The sequence below is a fragment of the Trichosurus vulpecula genome, chromosome 2 (assembly GCF_011100635.1).
Source record: "Trichosurus vulpecula isolate mTriVul1 chromosome 2, mTriVul1.pri, whole genome shotgun sequence".
Classification (NCBI taxonomy): domain Eukaryota; kingdom Metazoa; phylum Chordata; class Mammalia; order Diprotodontia; family Phalangeridae; genus Trichosurus; species Trichosurus vulpecula.
In genome coordinates this window covers 454,186,772-454,208,305 of record NC_050574.1, presented here as the reverse complement: position 1 = coordinate 454,208,305, position 21,534 = coordinate 454,186,772, and the positions used below count along the sequence as shown (strand labels likewise).

At 40.1% G+C, this 21,534-nt stretch overlaps 1 protein-coding gene across 1 annotated transcript in view; it reads left to right on the top strand.

The window, feature by feature from the left end:
* The window catches only part of PHEX (phosphate regulating endopeptidase homolog X-linked), a 272,352-nt gene that overhangs the window by 221,063 nt on the left and 29,755 nt on the right, over nucleotides 1-21,534 (top strand). Inside the window, exon 16 of the mRNA XM_036746177.1 lies at nucleotides 20,785-20,839. Coding sequence (XP_036602072.1) covers nucleotides 20,785-20,839 — 55 coding nt within the window. The remainder of the gene's footprint in view (nucleotides 1-20,784; nucleotides 20,840-21,534) is intronic.

Genomic DNA, 21,534 nt, shown 5'->3' with positions numbered 1-21,534 from the left:
CTTGGTCACTGTGACAAGGGAAAACAAGGGTAGAGGGCCTCTAGTTAAATCCCTATGAGTAAGCAAGTGATCTTACAGTCTGCAGTTCATAGCTCTGGGACCTGATGTACAGAACTTGTAATCACTAACCTTATGGAATCATATTGAATTGATTAATACTGATTAGAATAGAGTAGGGGACCTCAATGAATCAACTTTCTCAAACCCTGTGATTTTGTCTATGGCTTTAAATCTTTTATTCTGCAGCAGGAATGGCTGGGAATGTTTCTTACCCTTCAAGCTGGATAGCACAGTCCACTGCAGTACAAGGAAATTTAAATCACGCCATCATAGCAATTTAAATCCAATATGTACGGGGACTCAAGGCCTGATCTGGAACTTGGATTTTTCTTGATTAATTATCTTACTAGAAAGAAGCTTTATGAGGTAGGCAAGAAGAGAAGAGGAGCTCTGCTTCCCATGGCATTCATTCTAAGTTTTTTGATTTCCTTAGCAACCAAAAGAACTCTAGGTATTTGCTTACCAAACTTTGATTTGAAGGAGGATAGTACTTTGAGTTTTCTCTCCTGAGTGGCTGGAGTTGAGTGAATAAATGAATGAAAAAGCATAACCAAACCCCAAACCCTCCAACATGTAAAACACAGCAGCTGGAGGTTGGCCTGTGAGATGTTGTTATTCTTGGGGCCCTTGGACTTAACTGTTTATCGTTGGCAATTAGCTAATTGTTGGTGGTGCTGGTAGCAGGGGTGTTGAGCTCCTTTCCCATAAGGGTTGTTCTCCTCAATGAGGAGCTCAACAGGCAGATGGGATTCAGGGCCCAAGGCAGGGATCTCTCACAGAGACAGTAGCCGTAGTTCTTTGTGAAATAGGTTGTTAACTATACTCAGCACATTTGATTCTTGTTTTTGGTTTTAATTAAAAAATGTTTGTTTTTTAGCGTACGCACAGCTTTAGCATAAATTTATGTAATTTAATTTATTCAACATAGGATGCATATCTTCAAAAGCCTTGTCCTAAAATTAGCTTTCATTTTAATATGTCTGAAATAGATTCTTGAATTATTATAAGCAAATAAACCAATGCATTGAAAACACGCATCCCTAAGGGCTAAATGAGTAATTCTATTAGCTTACTTGAAGTACACAGAGCAGTTGATTGCTTTAATTTAATCAAGGATATTCTGCTCTTTATAAGATAAGGTGCCTAACAAATCTGAAGCATATTTTCTTCAAAGCCAGGGCCTAAGCTAGTTGAAAACCTTCCAATTAATGCAGGATAGTCACAGGTAGACTTTCTGTTAACACAATAATAGGATTTGAAATAATAGTGTTTGAAGAGGGAGGTAGCAAGCCTCAGGGCATATTGTCAAAATTTGGGATCTACCTGAGTCCACAAATTGGAAACCAAATTAACAGAGACTGCATTACCTTAGGTCTCCATTTTATTGAGATTTATGCCTGAATTCACTTGATATTCTAATAAGAAGCCAGGGTCCCTGTATTCAATTCAACAAACAGTTATTAAGTGCTTATGATGTGCAGGACACTCTCTTTGGTGCTGGGAATACAAAGATAAAGAATGAAACAGGAGAAGCTAGGTGGCCCAGTGGATAGAGCACTGGCCCTGAAGTCAGGAGGACCTGAGTTCAAATTTGACCTTAGATGCTCACTAGCTGTGTGACCATGGGCGAGGCACTTAACCCTGATTGCCTCCTCTCTCCCCTCCTCAAAAAAAAAAAAAATAAAAAGGAAAGAAAGAGTGAAACAATCCCTGCCTCTTGAAACTTCTATTCTCTGGTGGGATAGGGGTGGAATAGAGATTATTGTCTACCAAACTAATTCATAGAATTTTGGGAATAGCGCTGTAGGACCATAAAGTTGGAAAGGACTTTATATATGTAACCTCTGTCATTGGTAAGGAACTCCTTATTGGTGGAAATGGAGGCCCTGTCCTACATGAGGGACAGAGTGCATTTAGGGTTAGATGGAGAAAGGTGAGAATTTCAGTTCTCAGCGAATCTCCCTTTGGGAATTCTTTAAGAGGGACTTCCCTTTGGGACTCTCCGAGTGAGAATCTTCTTCTTCAGATGTAGTTCTATGAGAGAGAAAATGAAAGAAGCAAATCCCATTTCAGATTGGTGACGGAAAAGACTCTGGGAGGAGAAGGTAGTCTCCATCACATCCCTATCCCTACCTTGCTACTCTAGAGACTTTGGGCTGTTTCCCTTTGGGTGAGATCCAAAACCCTCTCTCTTGGTTGAGCTGAGTTGTCTTCTACCCAATGGGAGAGCTCCTTTACTCTGTATTTTTTTGGTATGTTCTCCTATGTTTATCTTCTCTGATTTTGCTACAATTTAGATAAATGGGCTTCTTTGCTATTCACTCTCAATGTTCATCATGGAATTGGTCTTCAGTGGGAAAAGGGATCAAGCCTTGGATATCTCCGCCCCCCCCCCCATCCCCAGTAAAGACCAAGTGATCAGAAGTTAGCTCAAAATGAATCATATCCCTTCAGGGAGCAGGTAAATATACCTCTGTCTGAGGACAGCAGAGTGACCTTTGGCCCCAACTTTCTGCTTCCCTTCCTGATAGGAATGAAAGTCTCCCTTAGAGAAGGGTCAGGGGAGAAGAGGTTAGAGATGGCTATTCTGTCTACCTTTGAGCCACATACAACAGGTTGCCCGCTACTCACTTGCTCCTTACACATATAATAATAATGATAATAATATAAATTGTATAATGTTTTAAAGTTGGCAAAGTGCTTTACATATATTATCTTATTTGACCCTTACAATAACCCCGTGAGGTACGAACTATTGGTATTGTGAGACCTGCTTATTTCTCTCTTGGATTAATAACAACTTATTGAACCAGAACCAAGGTTTTCCCCCTTTTCGACTTCCTTATCCAGAAATCAACTGATGTGGGAAATCTCTGTCAAAGATTTACCCAGACTAAAGATCTAAATGAAAAATAGTAACATAAATTCTAAGCTTAAGCTAATGGATGGATTCATGCTCACTGTATTTACTCAGGTCTGGGGAAATATGGATTCTCCCTTTTGTCATGCAGGTGATATGTGTATTGATAAGTCTCTTTGACCAAGATTTGGGTGATCCAGGTTGTATGCCCCAACATACACCTCATTGTATATAGCTCAGCTTCTCTTTGTAATATTATTTTTCTCACTAATTATTAACCAGCCAGAGTTGATTGCCACCTTCAGGAATGCCTACTCTTCCAAGAGCATATAAAGTGCAAGCCTACCACCAGGAGGGGCCTTTGGTCCAAGGGAGATGGCCAAAATGTCCATCCTTTTATTGATAAACATTATTAATAAAATGATTAAATTACCCATGTCTCTCAAACTTTTTAAATGAGAAAAATGGAATTCGAAGAGTTTAGATGATTTATCTTATGGTCACACAGCTATTAAGTGTCAGGGATGGAATTTGAATCCAAATCTCTCTCCCATCTAGTAAAATCCCTTTATTATTCAGTGGGGTAACTGAGGCTCAGAGAGATTAACTAATTTCCTTAGGGTCACACACCTAGGCAATATGGAGTAGCAGACAGGAAGTCAGGCTGGGAGACAGGAAAACCTGTTTAAATCCTACCTCTTATCCAAAGTAGATGTGTGACCTTGGGAATTTTATTAAAGTCGTCTAGATTTCAATTAAATTCACTGCCCACATTTAGAAGTTTTGTGAGCAGGGCTCAAATTAAGTAGTGGTCAAGGCAAAGGGAAAATAAGTTTATGTCTTATAAATGATCAAACTAAAGAATCTGACTAAACAATCGGAGTGATTGTGTGACTTGCCCAAGGTCACACAGAGAAGGGGGCAGACCTGCATGGATAGATGTAGTTTCCTCATCTGGGAATTCTTTATGCTAGTGAAATCACAATCCAGTCCTTAACCCTGTCCTTATCCTACACCATTATAGAGACTAGGACTCCCTGTCCATTATATTTCCACAGTCTTATATTATGAATGTGGATTATATCTGGATTCAAAAGATAGCAGCAGTTTGTCTGAAGGGCTCCCTTGGAACAAGGCCAAAAAGTCCTGGCTGACTTTGCCGGGCAATGTTGAGGATTTAATGAATTAACCTTTGCAAACATACTCTTGTGGTTACCTATGCTTGGCAAACAGCAGTGAAGAGAGTGGTGGGTTTGGAATCAGGTGACCTGGGTCTGATTTCCAACTCTGTTACCAAATATCTGTGTGGCTTTGGGCAAGTCATTAAATCTTTCTTTGACTAAGTTTCATCATCTGCAAAATTGAGGGAGGAGATGGACTTGATGACCTCTAAGGTCTGTTCTAGCTCTTGATACGTTATCTTGTGATCTGAAAAAGCCGACAGTGCTGTGCAACATTGCAGCATCATAATTTTCATGATAGTTATTATATTCGTACTCTATCTTTCATTACACTACCACATGTGGCCTTGGGGCCACAGGTTCCCCACCCCTCCATTACACCCTTTTCACCAAGAAAGAAAGTCTGAGTTTGTTTCCCTGTTACCATGAATACGAGATCTTAGAGGCTGAGAGAGGCTGCATGTAGTAAGTTAAAGGGGAGTGGGGTGGTTTCATGTAATACTGCCTCCATCACCGAAGAACCACGGGTGGTAGTTGCAAAGAAGTAACTTAGGCTCACTGTCACTTTCTAATAATTCGATCTATCCCAAAGTGGAGTGGGCTGCCTAGGGAGGTAATGGTTTTCCTTTTGTTAGAGTTTTTCAAGCAGAGGCTAGATTGTCTGCTTCTTTGCACAGCAGTGTCTTGTTCAGTCACGGTTGGGAGTCGGTGGCCTCAGAGGTCCTTTCAGGCTTGGAAGTTCTATGATTCTCTGCTTCTGTCCTCTCCATGAGTCCCTTGGAATTCCCCTAATGATTCCTAGCTTAAAAGAAGAAAATGAATTAGGATAATGTTGTAGTCTATGCTAGGCCTGCTAGTTAGTCCTAAAAAAGTTGGCCGAAACTTGAGAATTCAATAAAATTCACTAAGCAAATGAGAAGTTTTATGGGGAGGGCTTGCGTTAAGGAGTGATCAAACCAAAGGGAAAATAGGTTTATTTACTAGAAGACTAATTAAGCAATCTAAACGAAATACTTAAGGGCCTTCCAGGCAGTTCTGGAGACCTTAACTTAAATGTGCATTAACTACTAATAAAACTCAGCAAAACCAGTCTTGGAAGGTGAAACCCATTTGAGCACATTCCTCAGAAGACTATGCACAGATGGCTATTCACTGGTGAGATGCAGCCAGATCCCCAGTTGCAGGCCTTCCAATCATCCCAAGAAAACAATTATGAAGTAGCCATAATAAAAACCCTAAACTATGCAGCTCACAACAATGGGCTGCTTTACTAAACGGCTAGCAAGGGAGTTTGAAAGCCTCACTTGCCTCCCTAAGCCAGAGAGTGAAACTTAAGAGCTGGAGACAAAAAACTTGTCATTTTTATAAAAACAAATACTTCTTTCTTCTTACCTCATGTCTGGCGTGTGGCTTTAACTGACACCTGGAAATTCCAGATTCACTGTTTTTTATGAAATAGAAAAATAAAATTTTTTAAACAAACTTTTGTGTACCAGCATGAGGGAATACATTTTCTTTTCTTCTTTGAAAAAGGTACGCGAGAATTCTTTTGCTTTGTCTGGCGCTGGTGTACCCCTGTGATAAACTGAGGAGACTGAAGCTGGTAGATTCCTGGGCGTCAGGATTTCTGAACTGCAGTCAGGCTAAAACCTAGCAAGTGTCCAAACTAAGTTGGGCAGCAATATAGTGACCCCTCCCCCACCATGGAAGGAGCCGGCCACCAGGCTGCCTAAGGTGGGGTGAACCAGTCTAGGTCAGAAACCAAGCAGACCAAGTAGTGGGATCCTTTAGCTGCTGCACAGAAATTGCAGCCCAGGGAAGACAGAGAAAACCAGCATCAAAAATGATTTTTACAAAATGCATTTTTGATGCTTACTGGTACCTTTTATTTTTAAATTTAATTTTATTATTACCAATAAGCAAACATTTATTTTTCTGCCCCTCCCCCTCCCCCTCTCCCATCAAAAAAAGAAAAACAAAACACTTGTAACAAACATGCATAGTCAAGCAAAACAGATTTTGATGCTGCATTGACCACGTTGAAAAGGATGTCTTATTGTGATATCCTTTATTTATGCTTCACTTCACTTTCTTTTCTGAATATATTTCCACCCAACCATCCAACCATCGCTTGGAACAAAGATTGAGAAAGAAAAAGAGCAGTTTAAAATGGACCAACATGTTGACTGCATTTGGCAATGTATATAATATTCCACACCCACAGTCCCTCACCTCTTCAGTTGTGGGACAGAAGTACATTTTGTCACCTTTCACCCCTGGGACCAGGCTTGGTTATGATCTGCACAGAATTCACATTTTCACAAAATGGAGTCTTTGTTCTCTCTTCTTGCTTTCCCAGAAGCACATAGTAGGTACTATATTAAAAATGTATGTTTTCTTCCCTTATGCTCTATAGCATGGGAGAAAAAAAAGCCATGCCCATTATCTTCCAGCCTTTTCAACAGGTGCCTGCTAACCAAACACCATCTCTGTGCCTGTAACTGGTTAACGATCACTATCAGTACCTTTAAATAGGTAGCATCAATTGAAAAGCATTTATAATGCACCTACTGTGTACCAGGCTCTATGCTGGGTACTGTACTGACTTAATGATCTCTAATTACAATGAGTTTACATTCTAATGGGGAAGACAACAAAATATACAAAAATACAGAGAACATAATATATAAAGTTAATAAATTTAATGCTTATGCACACAAATTAGTTAACGGAAAAGTTACATGATCAACATCTTCACGAATGGACTTATTGGAAAGGTAAAGATTAATGTAGAACACGAGGTACTGAACATTGTGACATGAGGTCACATCGTAACTAGTAAAGGGGGAATTATTTTCATTAAAACCTTAAGGTTGCAAGCCAGACACATAGGATGGAGAAGTGAGCGTCTGAGGAAGGGGATGTTTTAGGGAGCGGCTTCCTATAAATCAGTTCTAAACAGATGGGGATTACAGCAGGAAGCAGCAGGAAGATAGCAGATGGCCAAGATGGCCAAGTTCTCTCTTGCTGTATCACTTGACATGAGTCGCATCTGTTAGAACTCTGCACTTTCTGGTGAAGGAAGAGGTTGACATTCATGCAACCTCCAAAAGATGCCAGTGGTTATATAAATATGAAAATTATCATTGTCAGGAGTGATAGCAAGATCCCCTCACAATGCAAATATAAAACGGTCTATCAATACAAAATGATTGCCATGCTCTAATGAGTAGTCCATAGCAATGCTACTTTTCAGATCTGATTGCAATAAATAATGCATTCCCATGGGGATGGTCAGACCAAACTTGCAAGTGATTACAGACCCCTTCTGGTAGGCCCTGCAAATATCCTGGTACTTCATGCAATTGGAACAATGTTATTTGCAAAAAGGAGCAACTGGAGGATTTCACCATCCACAGGGAATCTGTCTTTAAAACAGGTTGTCTTCTGGATCTCTTCCATCGCAGTAGTGGACACCTTTAGTGAGCATTCACTTCCTTGAATTATACTTTGCCTACTATTTATGACCAGAAGGTGGTCATTGAACTGGGCTATTTCTGTTGTGACTTTCAAGGAATCTTGAGTAACTTTAATGGATCGATGGGCAACACTCAGTTGAAAAAAACAGCCTGCAAGGTGGTGTTTTGCTCTATGAACTGCTTTTTCATAATTGTCAAACAATAACCATAGTGAAGTCTTATATTCTCTACATCTCCAAGTAAGTTGTGAAATGGTAAAGATGTGATTGTTTGTTGAGTATCATTTGCAAAGGCCAGCTTGTTCTGTACTTGTTTTACCCTTTAAAAAGGATGTCCTCCATTAGTGTATAGCTGACTCATGAAAATTTCCTACAAATGGGAAATAGGCATATGAGTTGGTAGAAGTCGGTGCTCTCTTAGTTGCTTTTATTTGGGGATATTAACAGAATCTGAGATTTCCCCATACATTAGCTCTCTTCCCTCTTCCTTCTGCATTATCTATCATTCCCTAAATGTCTTATAATCATCAGTGTGATTGCGAGCTCCTTGAGGGAAGTGACTATCTTTTGTCTCGACTGTCTCCTCAGCTCTTAGCAGAGCGCCTGGTACATAGTAGGTACTTAATAAATATGTATTAAATCTTGAACACAGATCTCTTTATATATTTGGTCCAATCTAACTTCTTTTTTCATCTTTGTTCTCTTTAGTGCTACTTCTACATCCCCTATAAACACATTTGGCACCAAGACATCAGGAATTAAGTGTAGTAGCTCCAGTCCTTTATAGAGAAAACTATTTGTTAAAATCATTTTTATAAATCTTTTTAATTTTTATTCTTTTCTTCTGGTTTTATTTGCCCTCAATGCCCTTGGAATGACTTTGCTTAGTTGGATGTCTTGCAAAACCTTCCTTAAACTGGTTTTATGTTCCAAAAACTGTCCATTGCACTTCTTTGCAAGATTTTACAAATAAGTTTATTTTCTAACCTAGTATTGCCTTTGGCAGCCATTCCTCTCTATCTGACAGATAATAGTTGACTAAGGTGGTTTCTTGGTCCTTTTGGGCTCCTTTTTACAACAATTCTTTTTGCCAATTCATTGAATTTGTATAGAAAGTTATTTGAATTGGTGTCAGTATTATTGCTGTTGTCCATTTTGATGGTCAATCACTTATTTAAGCAGTTGGGGATTTTTATTTCAATTGTATGTTATGTCTTTTTGCTCATTATCATTCTTTCTTTTTGCTGATTCTGGGTTTAACTCTGATATGTCGGTGGTCTGAATATATGTAAAGAAATGGTTAGGGATATCTCCCACATCAATTGAGAGTTGTTTCTAGTTCACTAAAGTATAATCAATTTTGTTTTTAGCAATGATATTTGGTGCTTTGAGGTCTAGAACCTACCAGCTTTTTTCTTGAAAAACAGTAAAACTGGGGCAGCTAGGTAGCGCAGTGAGTAGAACACTGGCCCTGGAGTCAGGAGGACCTGAGTTCAAATCTGACCTCAGACACTTGACACGCTTACTAGCTGTGTGATCTTGGGCAAGTCACTTAACCCCAATTGCCCTGCCTTCCCCTCTCCAAAAGCAAACAAACAAAAAGAAAAGCAATATCATTCTTAATAGAGAGGTATGAGGCTTTCCTGATCCCCACACTTCTAATGCCCTCTCTCCCCAAATATCCTGTATTTAACTACCCTATATTTATGCTCCATATATTTTTAGATGCATTTGCCATGTTCCCCATTAAAATGGGCCTTCAGTTTGAGTTAGGACAGTTTCATTCTTTATACTTGCGTCCCCAGAGCCTATCACAATGCCTGGCAAGTAGTAGGCGCTCAAAGACTTGGAGATTGGTCAGACGACTGATGAGGCTTCTATGTAATTGCCAAGTCTCCGGCCTCTCTCATTCCTTCTTCTGGTATCACTTTTTCCTCTATATTTATCCCCGTCCTCACATTTTCATACAATTTCGCTTAAGTCATTGAGCATACGAGTACATATTTATTTAATTTGGAGGATCTTTTAAGTTCATTTGGAAGTTTTTTACTTCATCTTCAGGAACTACCGTCGGTGAATAAACTGTAATTACTTTCATGACAGTCTTTTTGAAAATACTTAGCATTAGCATTGTAATATGTGATGTCCAAATGTATCCCAGGAAATGGTTCTTGTTACCTTGGGGTATATTGTAAAGCCCACACTGCCACTGTAGAGGCAGTGCTGCGTAGTGGATAGGGCATTGGACTTGGAGCCCGAAAGACTTGGGTTCAAATATTGTCCCAGATGTTTACTAGCAGATCTGGCCAAGTCGCTCAGCCACTTGTTTCTTCATTTGGAAAGCAAGGGGGCCTCTGAGGTCCCTTACAGCTCCCAAACTATGGTCTTATGAACTCCTTCGTTTGCCTTTCTAAGTAATATTTTCCAGCCATCCTTCCTTTTATCTGCAACTTGCTTATCTCCTTCCTTCCTTTTTCTGGCTTTGTTTGTAGGAAAAAACGTCAAGCCATAGATGCAGAGACAAAAGCGAAACAGTTCCTGTCATCGTCAATGAGTTTATAGTTATCTTGGAGTTAGAGGAGGAGGGAAGTAATATGCAGCATGTACACTGATAAGGAGGGGCAATTTTAAAGGAAGGATCCATAGAATGGACTCGGGAATATTTGAGGAGGCAGAGAATAGTTTGTTCTGTGTGGGCCAGGGAAGTCTAATGAAGGAGCTGGCCTTATTTGGATTCTTACAGGAGGATAAATATTCTGAGATATGAGGACAGTGCATTCCAGGTATGGAGTTTGTTCCTTTTAAATATATAATAAAGTTATCATGTAGAAAGTTACAGGAAAAGTACTTATTAACCACCTACTACTATATGCCAGGGACTGGGAATACAAGTACACAGAAGGAAACACGCAAGGAATTTGTATTCTCAAGGGGGAAACATGTGCATATACAAGCAAATATATAGTATAAATATAGAGAGAATAAATTTAAGACTCTTAAATATAAGGTGAGTGAATGAACACATAAAGTAGGAAATGGTGTAGCAAGTTTGTGCGTCTGCTACTTGTCCAATTTGGCTGGAATATAGAAGGCATGAAGGAGACTGGTATGAATTAAGAGTGATAATGTAGGATTGTAAATGAGCTAAGGATTTTGTTGTTGTTGTGTTTGTCCTTGGTTCTCAAAGAGGACCATGACATCAGAGAAATGATGACATGACTTACAGTTGGATTTGAGCGAGGGAGGGCTGTGCAAGGTCACCAGCCTCACTTTCTCCTCCAGAGCCATCTGGGTCCCGAGGCATTCGTCCTTCATTCTTGAAGCATTCATCCCTATGACATCAGGGAGATGATGACATCACTTGCACTTGACTTTGGTTTGAGTGAGGGAGAGCTCTGCAAGGTCATCAGAGCCACCTGGGTCCAGCGGCCTGATATTCACCAGGACGACTAGAGATGGCCCAGGATGCATTGGGAGACCCTGGCCCTTCCAGGCTAAGGCCTTTCCAGGTTCTCACTCTGTGTGAGGAAGCACCCATTCAGTGAATAGGCCTCTTTAAGAAGTTAATCAAGGGATGGGCCCTTTAATCAAAACTCAAAAAAATTATTCCGGAAGCAATAGGGAGATACTGAAGATTTCTGAGCTGAAGAGCGACCTTGTCTGTGCCTCAGGAAGATTATTTTGGCAGCCGTATGAAGGCTTGGTCTAGAGAGAGGACAGAGTATAGGCTGGGGGACTAAACTGAGAAGCTGCTTTAATGGTCTAGGTGACTGTCGCCAGTATGATTTTCCTTAAGCACAGATCTGTCCATCTCATGTCATACTGCCTGCTCCAGTGATTCCCAATTGCCTCTCAAAAATAACCACTTCTGTTTAGCTTTTAAAGCTTTTCACAACCTGGCCCCAACCTACCTTTCCAGTTGATTCTAGCACACTTCCGCACCCTGTAACCAAGCCAAACGGACCTTCTCTCTGTACTTCACACATGGCACTCCACCTCTGCTCTTTGTGCCTTTGTGTACTGGCTGTTCCCTGGGCCTGAAAAGCATTTCCTACTAGCTCTGCCTTAGACAAACCCTCTTCTTCAAGGGGAAGCTCAAGCACCACCTTCTGTGTGAATCCTTTCCTGATCAACCCAAATTACTCCTGCCCCTCCACAGCTACCTTGTATTTAACAACCTTAAATTCATTCTCTTTCTATTTATTCTGTATTAGTCACGTGCATATGCTCTTGTCTCCCCCTTGGGAATGTAAACTCCTCGCATGTAGGAATTGTATCCTCCTTTGTGCTTGTATTCCCAGCCCTGGCACATAGTAGGTGCTTCATAAACGCTTGTTTTCACGTAGCTTTCTACATGATAATTTTGTTACGTATTTAAAAGGAATAGCAAGTTGTACAGAACAGAACGGCAGTTTCCTGTGCAATCATCTGGTCTTTCCTATTCTGCTATGTTATGGAAATGCCTGTTTTATTTCTTAGGTTCAGAATAAAATACAAAAAAAATTCTTGTTGATTGATTGAAATAGAAATTGGCAAAGATTAGCTTCCATAATTGCCTTCTAATAGGTTTCGTTGTTTGTTCTTTTTATGACTAAGTGCAGTTCACTGGATAAGTGTATGGTTAATAGACCTTTCAGAGGATGTTGTTATACTGGTAAACTTTGAATGCCCCTTTCTATTTCTCTGCATTTGTGTGGGGTTGATTGGCCCATGTTTGGACAGGCTATCTTCTATATGTATGGCTCCCTTTATAGCTGACATATGAACCTCATTATGTTCACCTTTATATTCCTCAGAGCCCATTTTGTGATTCCGGGGTTGGTTAGTTGAGAGGCAATCTTCATCCCTCTCTTGCCTATTTTTGCTTTTTGGCTCATAGTAGGCTTCAAAGGTTATTAATTCAGTAACACTGATGCTTCTGAAGCAGCCAAACAATAAAATGTCAGGAATAAAATAATTCAAATTTGGAATTAGGTTAGGTCTTTTGGAGGTTTCTGATTAAGTTTTTTTTTTTTTTAATTTCAGCTTTTCCTTTTAAAGAATAAAAAAAGAAAAAGTTAGCTATTTGGGTTCAGGAGATTTGGCAGTGAGCATTGCCGTCACTGTCATCTTTTTTGCATCTAGTCAAGCCCAGAAACCAAGTAAAAAGGAGGTGTGAACATATTCAACTTAATGAGAGAAATTGAATCCTAATTAGCATCATGTAAGTGTGAATAACCTTTTAAATACCAGAAAAACCTTAGAAGTTAATGGTTTCAAAAGTCTGTTGTAGCCCTTTTAGATCTAATTATACAGATGAGAAAGTTGGAGAAGATAAGGAGGTTAAGTAATGTGCCTAGGATCTCATAGGCCAGTAGGTGATAGCTATGAGCTTAATGAAGAGCTGCTAGGACTGGAGGAGTATGTTCTAAATTCTGGACATATCTGTTGTCGCAGTTGTGTTCGATCCTTTATTCCTGCTCACAGGAGCATAGATTTACAGCTGACCTTAGAGGTCATTTAGTCCAGCCCTTTCATTTTACAGATAAGATAAATGAAGTCCGGAGAAGTTAAATAGAATTTGATCATGGTGTTAGGGAAGCCAAGGTTTGGATGCAGGGTTTTGGATTCCAAATCCAGTATCTTTTTCACTAGACCAGGATGTCTACCTTCCCAAAGCATTTTGTTCTTTGGAGTGGAGGTGATTGATAGGGAAGGGTGGGGAGAGTAAGAGGTTGAGGAGTCATAATTTCCCAATTCTATATAAAACAATACAAGACTTTCCTTTGTGAACTTATGATACTCTGGTCCCTGATCTGTGGGTCAAAGAGTTAAAATAGACATGTGAAGAAAAACAGCAAAGGATTTGTCTTCTATGAAATAAGAACCAAAGTCCACTTACAGAGAAACCCCATTGTTTAAAGTAGGAATTCTTAACTTTTGTTCATGTCCTAGATCCCTTTGGCAGACTGATGAAGTCTATGGACCCCTTCTCAAAATATTTCAACAGCATAAAATAAAATATATAAGATTGAAAAAGTTACCAATTACATTTCTATGCAGATATCAGGACATATTTTTTTAAAAAGTTCATTGACCCTGGGTTAAGAATGTCCACTAAAGGCTGTTGACGGTTGATGTCTCTAAATTCTCTGCTTTTAAGTATCTCAATCTTTCTCTTACTTGGCTCTTGTTCATCCATGTTTTCTGATGGGCAAAGAACTTCATAAATATATACTTCATACAGCTTCTAGTCTGCAGTAATAGAAATACTACTGGATCGGCAGATGCATTTGAAAGGAAAAGTTAGATAATCACACGTATCCTGAGTTTGCTATTGAACAGGAATATTTCAGAAAGTAAGAATCCTATTAAATGTATCAATATACCTTGATGTCATATGATTCTCATAGAATTGTAGGTAATAATTCAACTCCATTCCCTCCTTCTAGCAAAAAAAAACATGCCTTTTACCATCCCCCCACCATCCCCCCCAATGGAATTTTAAAATCCTGCTGCCACTACTGCCTGTGGAGGGGGTGTGAGAGGGACTAAACGTGTTTTTCCTGTTAAGGCATAGAGCACTCTCCTTAGAAAGGATGATGATAGCAATTTCTATGAAACATGGGCTGGAGAGACAGACTAAACATAAATTACTTTAAAAGCATGAAAGATAAAGATGGCGGCTGGAAAGCAGGGACCAGCTTGAGCTCCCTGCCGAGTCCCTCCAAAAACCTATAGAAAATGGCTCTGAACCAATTCTAGAGTGGTGGAACCCACAGAACAGCGGAGGGAAGCAGGGCTCCAGCCCAGGACAGCCTGGATGGTCTCTGGGTGAGGTCTATCCCACACGGAGCTGGGAGCTGGGAGCTGGGAATGGAGTGGAGCAGAGCCCAGCATGAGCGGCGTGGATCAACCAGACCAGGAGCCGGGTGGAGCGGGCCCTGGTGCCCTGTGTCGGTGAGCTGCAGCAGTTGCCGGTCTTCTCAACCCACAAACACCAAAGACTGCGGAGAAAGTTAGTGGGAAAAGCTGCGGGAGTGGAACGAGTTCGCGGTTCAGCTTCCAGCCCCAGGGGCAGTGGAGGTGGGGCAGCTACAGCTGCTGTTGCTTCTGGCCCCAGGCCCACCTGGTGGGAGGAATTAAGTGGCGCATCAGAACAGGAGTCCACAGCCTGTTGAAGATCTAAGCCCAGTCTGGGTTGGGGGTTCTTGGGGAAGGAGTAGTGCCGGTGTGACAGAGCTAGCACCTCCCCCCCAAACGTGGAACATAGAACTCGTTAGTCTACAAGCAGTCATACCCCACTGAAAAACTCAAGGGTCAAGTTAGTTGGTTGGGAATATGGCCAGGCAGCGAAAGCACACCCAGATTCAATCTCAGACTTTGGATTCTTTCTTTGGTGACAAAGAAGACCAAAACATACAGCCTAAAGAAGACAACAAAGTCATAGAGCCTACAACAAAAGCCTCCAAGAAAAACATGAACTGGTCCCAGGCCATGGAAGAGCTCAAAAAGGATTTGGAAAAGCAAGTTAGAGAAGTAGAGGAAAAATTGGGAAGAGAAATGAGAAGGATGCGAGAAAACCATGAAAAACAAGTCAATGACTTGCTAACGGAGACCCAAAAAAATACTGAAAAATACACTGAAGAAAACAACACCTTAAAAAATAGATTAACTCAAATGGCAAAAGAGCTCCAAAAAGCCATTGAGGAGAAAAATGCCTTGAAAGGCAGAATTAGCCAAATGGAAAAGGAGGTCCAAAAGACCACTGAAGAAAATACTACTTTAAAAATTAGATTGGAGCAAGTGGAAGCTAGTGACTTGATGAGAAATGAAGATATTATAAAACAGAACCAAAGGACTGAAAAAATGGAAGACAATGTGAAATATCTCATTGGAAAAACCACTGACCTGGAAAATAGATCCAGGAGAGATAATTTAAAAATTATTGGACTACCTGAAAGCCATGATCAAAAAAAGAGCCTAGATATCATCTTTCAAGAAATTATCAAGGAGAACTGCCCTGATATTCTAGAGCCACGGGGCAAAATAGAAATTGAAAGAATCCATCTATCGCCTCCTCAAATAGATCCCAAAAAGAAATCTCCAAGGAATATTGTTGCCAAATTCCAGAGCTCCCAGATCAAGGAGAAAATACTGCAAGCAGCCAGAAAGAAACAATTTCAGTATTGTGGAAATCCAATCAGAATAACCCAAGATCTGGCAGCTTCTACATTAAGAGATCGAAGGGCTTGGAATATGATATTCCAGAGGTCAATGGAGCTAGGATTAAAACCTACAATCACCTACCCAGCAAAACTGAGTATCATGCTCCAAGGCAAAATATGGATTTTCAATAAAATAGAGGACTTTCAAGCTTTCTCAGTGAAAAGACCAGAACTGAATAGAAAATTTGACTTTCAAACACAAGAATCAAGAGAAGCATGAAAAGGTAATCAAGAAAAAGAACAAGAAAAAGGAATTGCAAGGGACTTACTAAGGGTGAACCATTTTGTTTACATTCCTACATGGAAAGATGATGTGTATGATACATGAGACGTCAGTATTAGGGTAGCTGAAGGAAATATGCATATATATATATGTATATGTTTATGTATATATAGGTGAATGTGTATGTATGTGTATATCTATGTGTGTGTGTGTGTGTGTGTGTATATATATATATATGTATATATATATATATATACATATAAGAGAGAGAGCAGACAGGGTGAGTTGAAGATGAAAGGAAGATATCTAAAAGAAATAAAATCAAATTAAGGGATGAGAGAGCAACATACTGAGAGAGAGAGATAGGGAGAGATAGAATGGGGTGGATTATCTCACATAGAGGTGGCAAGAGGAAGCAGTTCTGTGGGAGGAGGGGAGAGGGCAGGTGAGGGGGGAATGAGTGAACCTTGCTCTCATCAGATTTGGCCTGAGGAGGGAATACCATACATACTCAATTGGGTATCTTACCCCACAGGAAAGAAGAGGGAGGAAGATAAAAAATAAAATAAAAGGGGGGGGTGATGGAGGGGAGGGCAGATGGGGGCAGAAGGGCAGAGGTAATCAAAAACAAACACTTTGGAAAGGGGACAGGGTCAAGGGAGAAAATTCAATAAAGCGGGATGGGTTGGGAAGGAGCAAGATATAGTTAGTCTTTCACAACATGAATATTGTGGAAGGGTTATACATAATGATACACATGTGGCCTAGGTTGAATTGCTTGACTTCTTAGGGAGGGGTGGGGTGGGAAGGGAAGAGGGGAGAGAATTTGGAACTCAAAGTTTTAACAACAGATGTTCAAAAACAAAAAAACAGTTTTTGCATGCAACTAGAAAATAAGATACACAGGCAACGGGGTGTAGAAATTTATCTTGCCCTACAAGAAAGGAAGGGAAAAGGGGATGAGAGGGGAGAGGGGTGATAGAGGGGAGGGCTGACTGGGGAACAGGGCAATGAGAATATATGCCATCTTGGAGTGGGGGGGAGGGTAGAAATGGGGAGAAAATTTGTAATTCAAGCTATTGTGAAAATCAATGCTGAAAACTAAATATGTTAAATAAATAAATTTAAATTAAAAAAAAAAGCATGAAAGGTATATTACATAGAAGGAAGCTATCAAATGCCCTCCCCCCTCCAGTGTTTTATTATAGCAGTGTAAAACTTGGCATATATTTTGCATATGTACAATTAAAGCCTAACCTTTAAGTATTGGACTTATGTACTTACTGGAATTCTAATTCCATAAAAGAGTGGCATTGTATGTGACATCTGGAAGGGGTGTCAATGGTCACCTGATTCATCCCACAACTGATAGTGTAGGAATCCTTCCTATAACCTTTCCTAACTGGCCCACAGAGAAAAGATTTTCTCAGAAACAGGTTTTTGTCCTTTTGCTTCTCACTTAAAAATTTCCTTACTTGGAGATTAATAAGCAACATGCCTCGGTGTATTCTCTCGGGATACCACTCATTCTCGGGAGGCATGTGAGAGAGTATGCTTTCCTAGGGAGATTTCTTGTGTCTATGACCGTGTTGTTGAACTGTCCTGATGTCTGGGCATAAGTGACTCTATTAGAGAGCTGACCTACGATGATTTTGTGCATTTGACTTAAGCACCATCTCCCCCATAAGGCCTTTCCTGACACCATTTAACTTGTATTTACTTTGAATTTTTCTTTTATCTCAGGCAGCTAGGGGGCACAGTGGACAGAGTGCTGGGCCTGGAGTTAGGAAGACTCATCTTCCTGAGTTCAAATCCAGCCTCAGACACTTACTAGCTGTGTAACCCTGGGCAAATCACTTAACCTTGTTTGCCTCAGTTTCCTCTTCTGTAAAATGAGCTGGAGAAGGAAATGGTAAAACTACTCCAATATCTTTGCCAAGAAAACCCCCAATGAGGTCACGGAGAGTTGCACACGACTGAAAACAACTCAACAAATATATTGTATGTACTGATATGTGTACATGTCGTTAAGCAGGCACTGTTTCTTTTTCAGTCTTTGTCTTCCCAGTGCCTAGCAGTGTCTGCCACATAATAGATAATTAGCCAATGTTTCTTCGTTAACTTCATTACAGAATCTAAGAAAATGGCACAGTGTGGCAGCATTGCAGGGGAAATTAGAAAGAAGACATTGACCATATTCCACTTTTTTTCCAAGTAGAAGGAAAATATTCTTTCTCTCTGTTTCAGTATTTGTATTTAATTCCAGAGGGGGTAGGTGAGAGAATTCAATAAGTGGTAGTGAACCTCAAGGAGAAAGCGGGCATTAAAGCATGAAAAGCATGAAACAAGTGGTGAGGAAAATCTGAAGTCAAAGAAAAAAAAGGACAAAGATATATAGAGTGAGTGCCGGAGAAGACTATGAAAAAGGAAAATGCTCTTCATTTTTTATTTTCCAGCTCTGCTTAATACAACTTATCTACTCCAAAAGATAAGATACTGAGTTGACCCTGTCGGGATTTGGAATTATCATTCTTGGTAGTCTGTGTTTGCCAAAAAACTGGTTCAAGCCATTTATCCATTCACTCAAGCAAAACAGGCAGAGGGGCATCAGATTCTTCTTCTTTTTATCAGCATTGGGCGCTCTGGACCTGACAGGGGGAACAGATAGAGCTGATCAGGGTAGCGTCGTGGCAGTGGCATGTGATTTTGAGTCCTGCAACAGTGAATGGCTGAAAAGAGAGGCCATGGAAATGGCAGACATTTCTTTGCTCTGGTTTTGGAAATGTCTAAGAATTCTGCACGCAGTACCATGTAGGGAGGCCTATGCAATTTAAGGGGTGAATCTGACTGGCTTACTATCTTCCTGCTGATTAAGACCTGTGCCAAAATTTGGTTCATATAGAGTAGGCGAGTGAATCTTTATAAAAGTATAGAAACTTTGCATCTGTATCGGACTTTGGGGAGATTCTCAAAACAGACACACTGCTTAACGAAGAAATTAGAGACTCATTTGCAGAAATCAGAGATACTTGGAAATCAGTAAATATTATGAAAGCTGGGATGATATAACCCCTTTAAGAAATTTTCCAGTAGAAAATTCCAGTAGAATGTTAACTCCTTGCAGGTGGTGACTGTTTTGTTTTCATCTTTGCTATCTCTGCTCCCTGGCAGTGTCTTGTACAAAATCGGTGCTTAGTAAATATTTGTTGAATTGTTGAATAGAAGATATTTGTGACTGACAGATTATCTGCAAGATTGAAAGAGTGAGATAGAATGAGAGAGATAGAGAGACAGAGACAAGGTGAAATACAGAGATATAGAGAGACACAGAGAGATCATGAGCATATGAGAGAAAGCACATTCTGAACTGAAGAAATCTGCCTTTTGAAGCTAAGTTCTACCCCTAGAAAACTCATAAATAATGTATCATTATCAACAAAAGAAGACTTATAGGAATAACCACATTTGCTAACATTGTTGGCATAGGTTTTACATTTTACAAAGTGTTTAATCTTTAGGATATGTTGTTTGAATTTCACAACAACCACGTGAGGTAATCAATTTAATGATGTGGAAATTGTGGTCTGGAGAGCTTAAGTGTCCAAGGTCATATAGCTGGTAGAGTTGTTGTAGAATTTTGTGGTAGAATTTGCTACATCTCAAGTCTAGTATTCTTTCTACTATGTAAGACAGATTAGTCTATCTGGTAGTAAATATATGGACCCCACCCAATGTCATTAATTGATTCCATGAAAACAACATTTGGCGACCTCATGTCATGAGGATAGTGAAGTCCACGGGAGCAGCTCTGAGGAGAGCAGACCCAGAGCTGCCCTGGTGAGAATCGGGAAGCCAGCATTACCGCGGTTTGCAGCATTTTTCTGTGTTATGATCGATGGCGGTAATAATGGTGCAGGCCTTGGCAATGTTTTAAAGGGTTTTCCCCCTCATGGAGCTGTTCTAAAATAAAAACATGGCTCCTCACCTGCTAATGATAATAGCGAACATTTATGTGGTTCTTTATAAACATCCTCTCATTTGACCCTCCTGACAACGCTAAGAAGCAGGAGCTATTTTTAGTCTCCATTTTTACAGAAGGGAAAATTGAGGAAAGCAGAGGTTAAGTGGCTTGCCAAGGGTCACATGGCTAGTAAATGTCTGAGGCTGAATTTGAACTCAGGGTTACCTTTCTCCAATGCTCTATCCCTTGTACCACCTAGCTGCCTCTAAGTTCTGATCCCATTGGCATCAAATGAAAGTTAAAGGAAGAACAAAGAGGGAGGAGGATAGAGTTCAGTTTCTCCCCCATCTGAAAACAAAAGCAAACCCAAATCTAAACCCCAAATCAACCTAAGCCTTCAATGTCACCGACTCCAGAGTTTCTGCTTTGGATCAATAAAGGGCATTGCAGAGGCTCTCTCCTTTCTTTGGTGACTTAATCTTGGAATATTATCATTAAAATAACCCAGAGTGCATATAGAAATAGAGGGTTGTTTGCACACAGCAAAGGTATTTATGGTCTAAGGCTATTAGATGGCAAAACACCTGAAACAGGAGGATCCAGGAGAGAAGGTCCCAGCAGCCTAGAACGCTGCCATTTTTAACTTCCAAGCAAGGTATCCTGATGGTGCTTTGATAGGGTTATCTCAAAAGAAGTTTCAGAATGATAGTTGGAAGTTAGGAGACTTTTCCAAATGCAAAGAATGCCCAATAGCCTGAAACTCAGATAGAAAGAAACACAAACGTTTAAATTCACTTCATTTTTCTTCTCCCAGGGTTTCCTGCAGGGGAACTCCAAAAGCCTTTTTTCTGGGGAACGGGATATCCACGGTGAGTAAAGAAAAAAACCTTGCTTTTTTTAAAGGATAGAATAATATACCGATCACGAAAGAGAGGGTAAAATGAAAGAACAAAGCAAACGCATTTTAAATTCCATGAATATATTGCCTACTGAAATAATAATAATAATTGATATTTACAAAGATTTGACATTTATAAAACACTTAATATAAATGATTTTATTGGACTCTCATGCCAGTTCTGTGATGAATGTTATTGTCACCATTTTACAGATAAGAAAGTTGAGGCTGAGCAGTTAGGTGAATTGCCCAAGGTCATACATCTAATATTAATGTTGAAACTAGGTCTTCCTGGGTCTAAGTCCAGCATTATATCCATTCCTCCTCATAGCACCTAGGATGAAGAGAGGACTTCATATTTGGCCAAAAGGGGCATTTATATTTGATGCTGGTCACTAGGGTCGATTGTCTTAGAGCTAAATAAAAGAGCAAGGGGAAAAAGCAAGGATCTAGATAATGTTGGTGAGATTTAGCTATGATGTTTTAAATAGAGAGATAGTGTGGAATGGTGCATAGAGAGCTGGACTTGAAGTCTGGAAGACCCAGATCCTGCCCAAGGTACTTACTGGCTGTGTGACTTTGAATAAGTCACCTAATCTCTTGGAATTCCAGGCAACTCTCTAAAACGATGCATTTCAGAGAAATTGCCCATCAGCATTGGTCGAG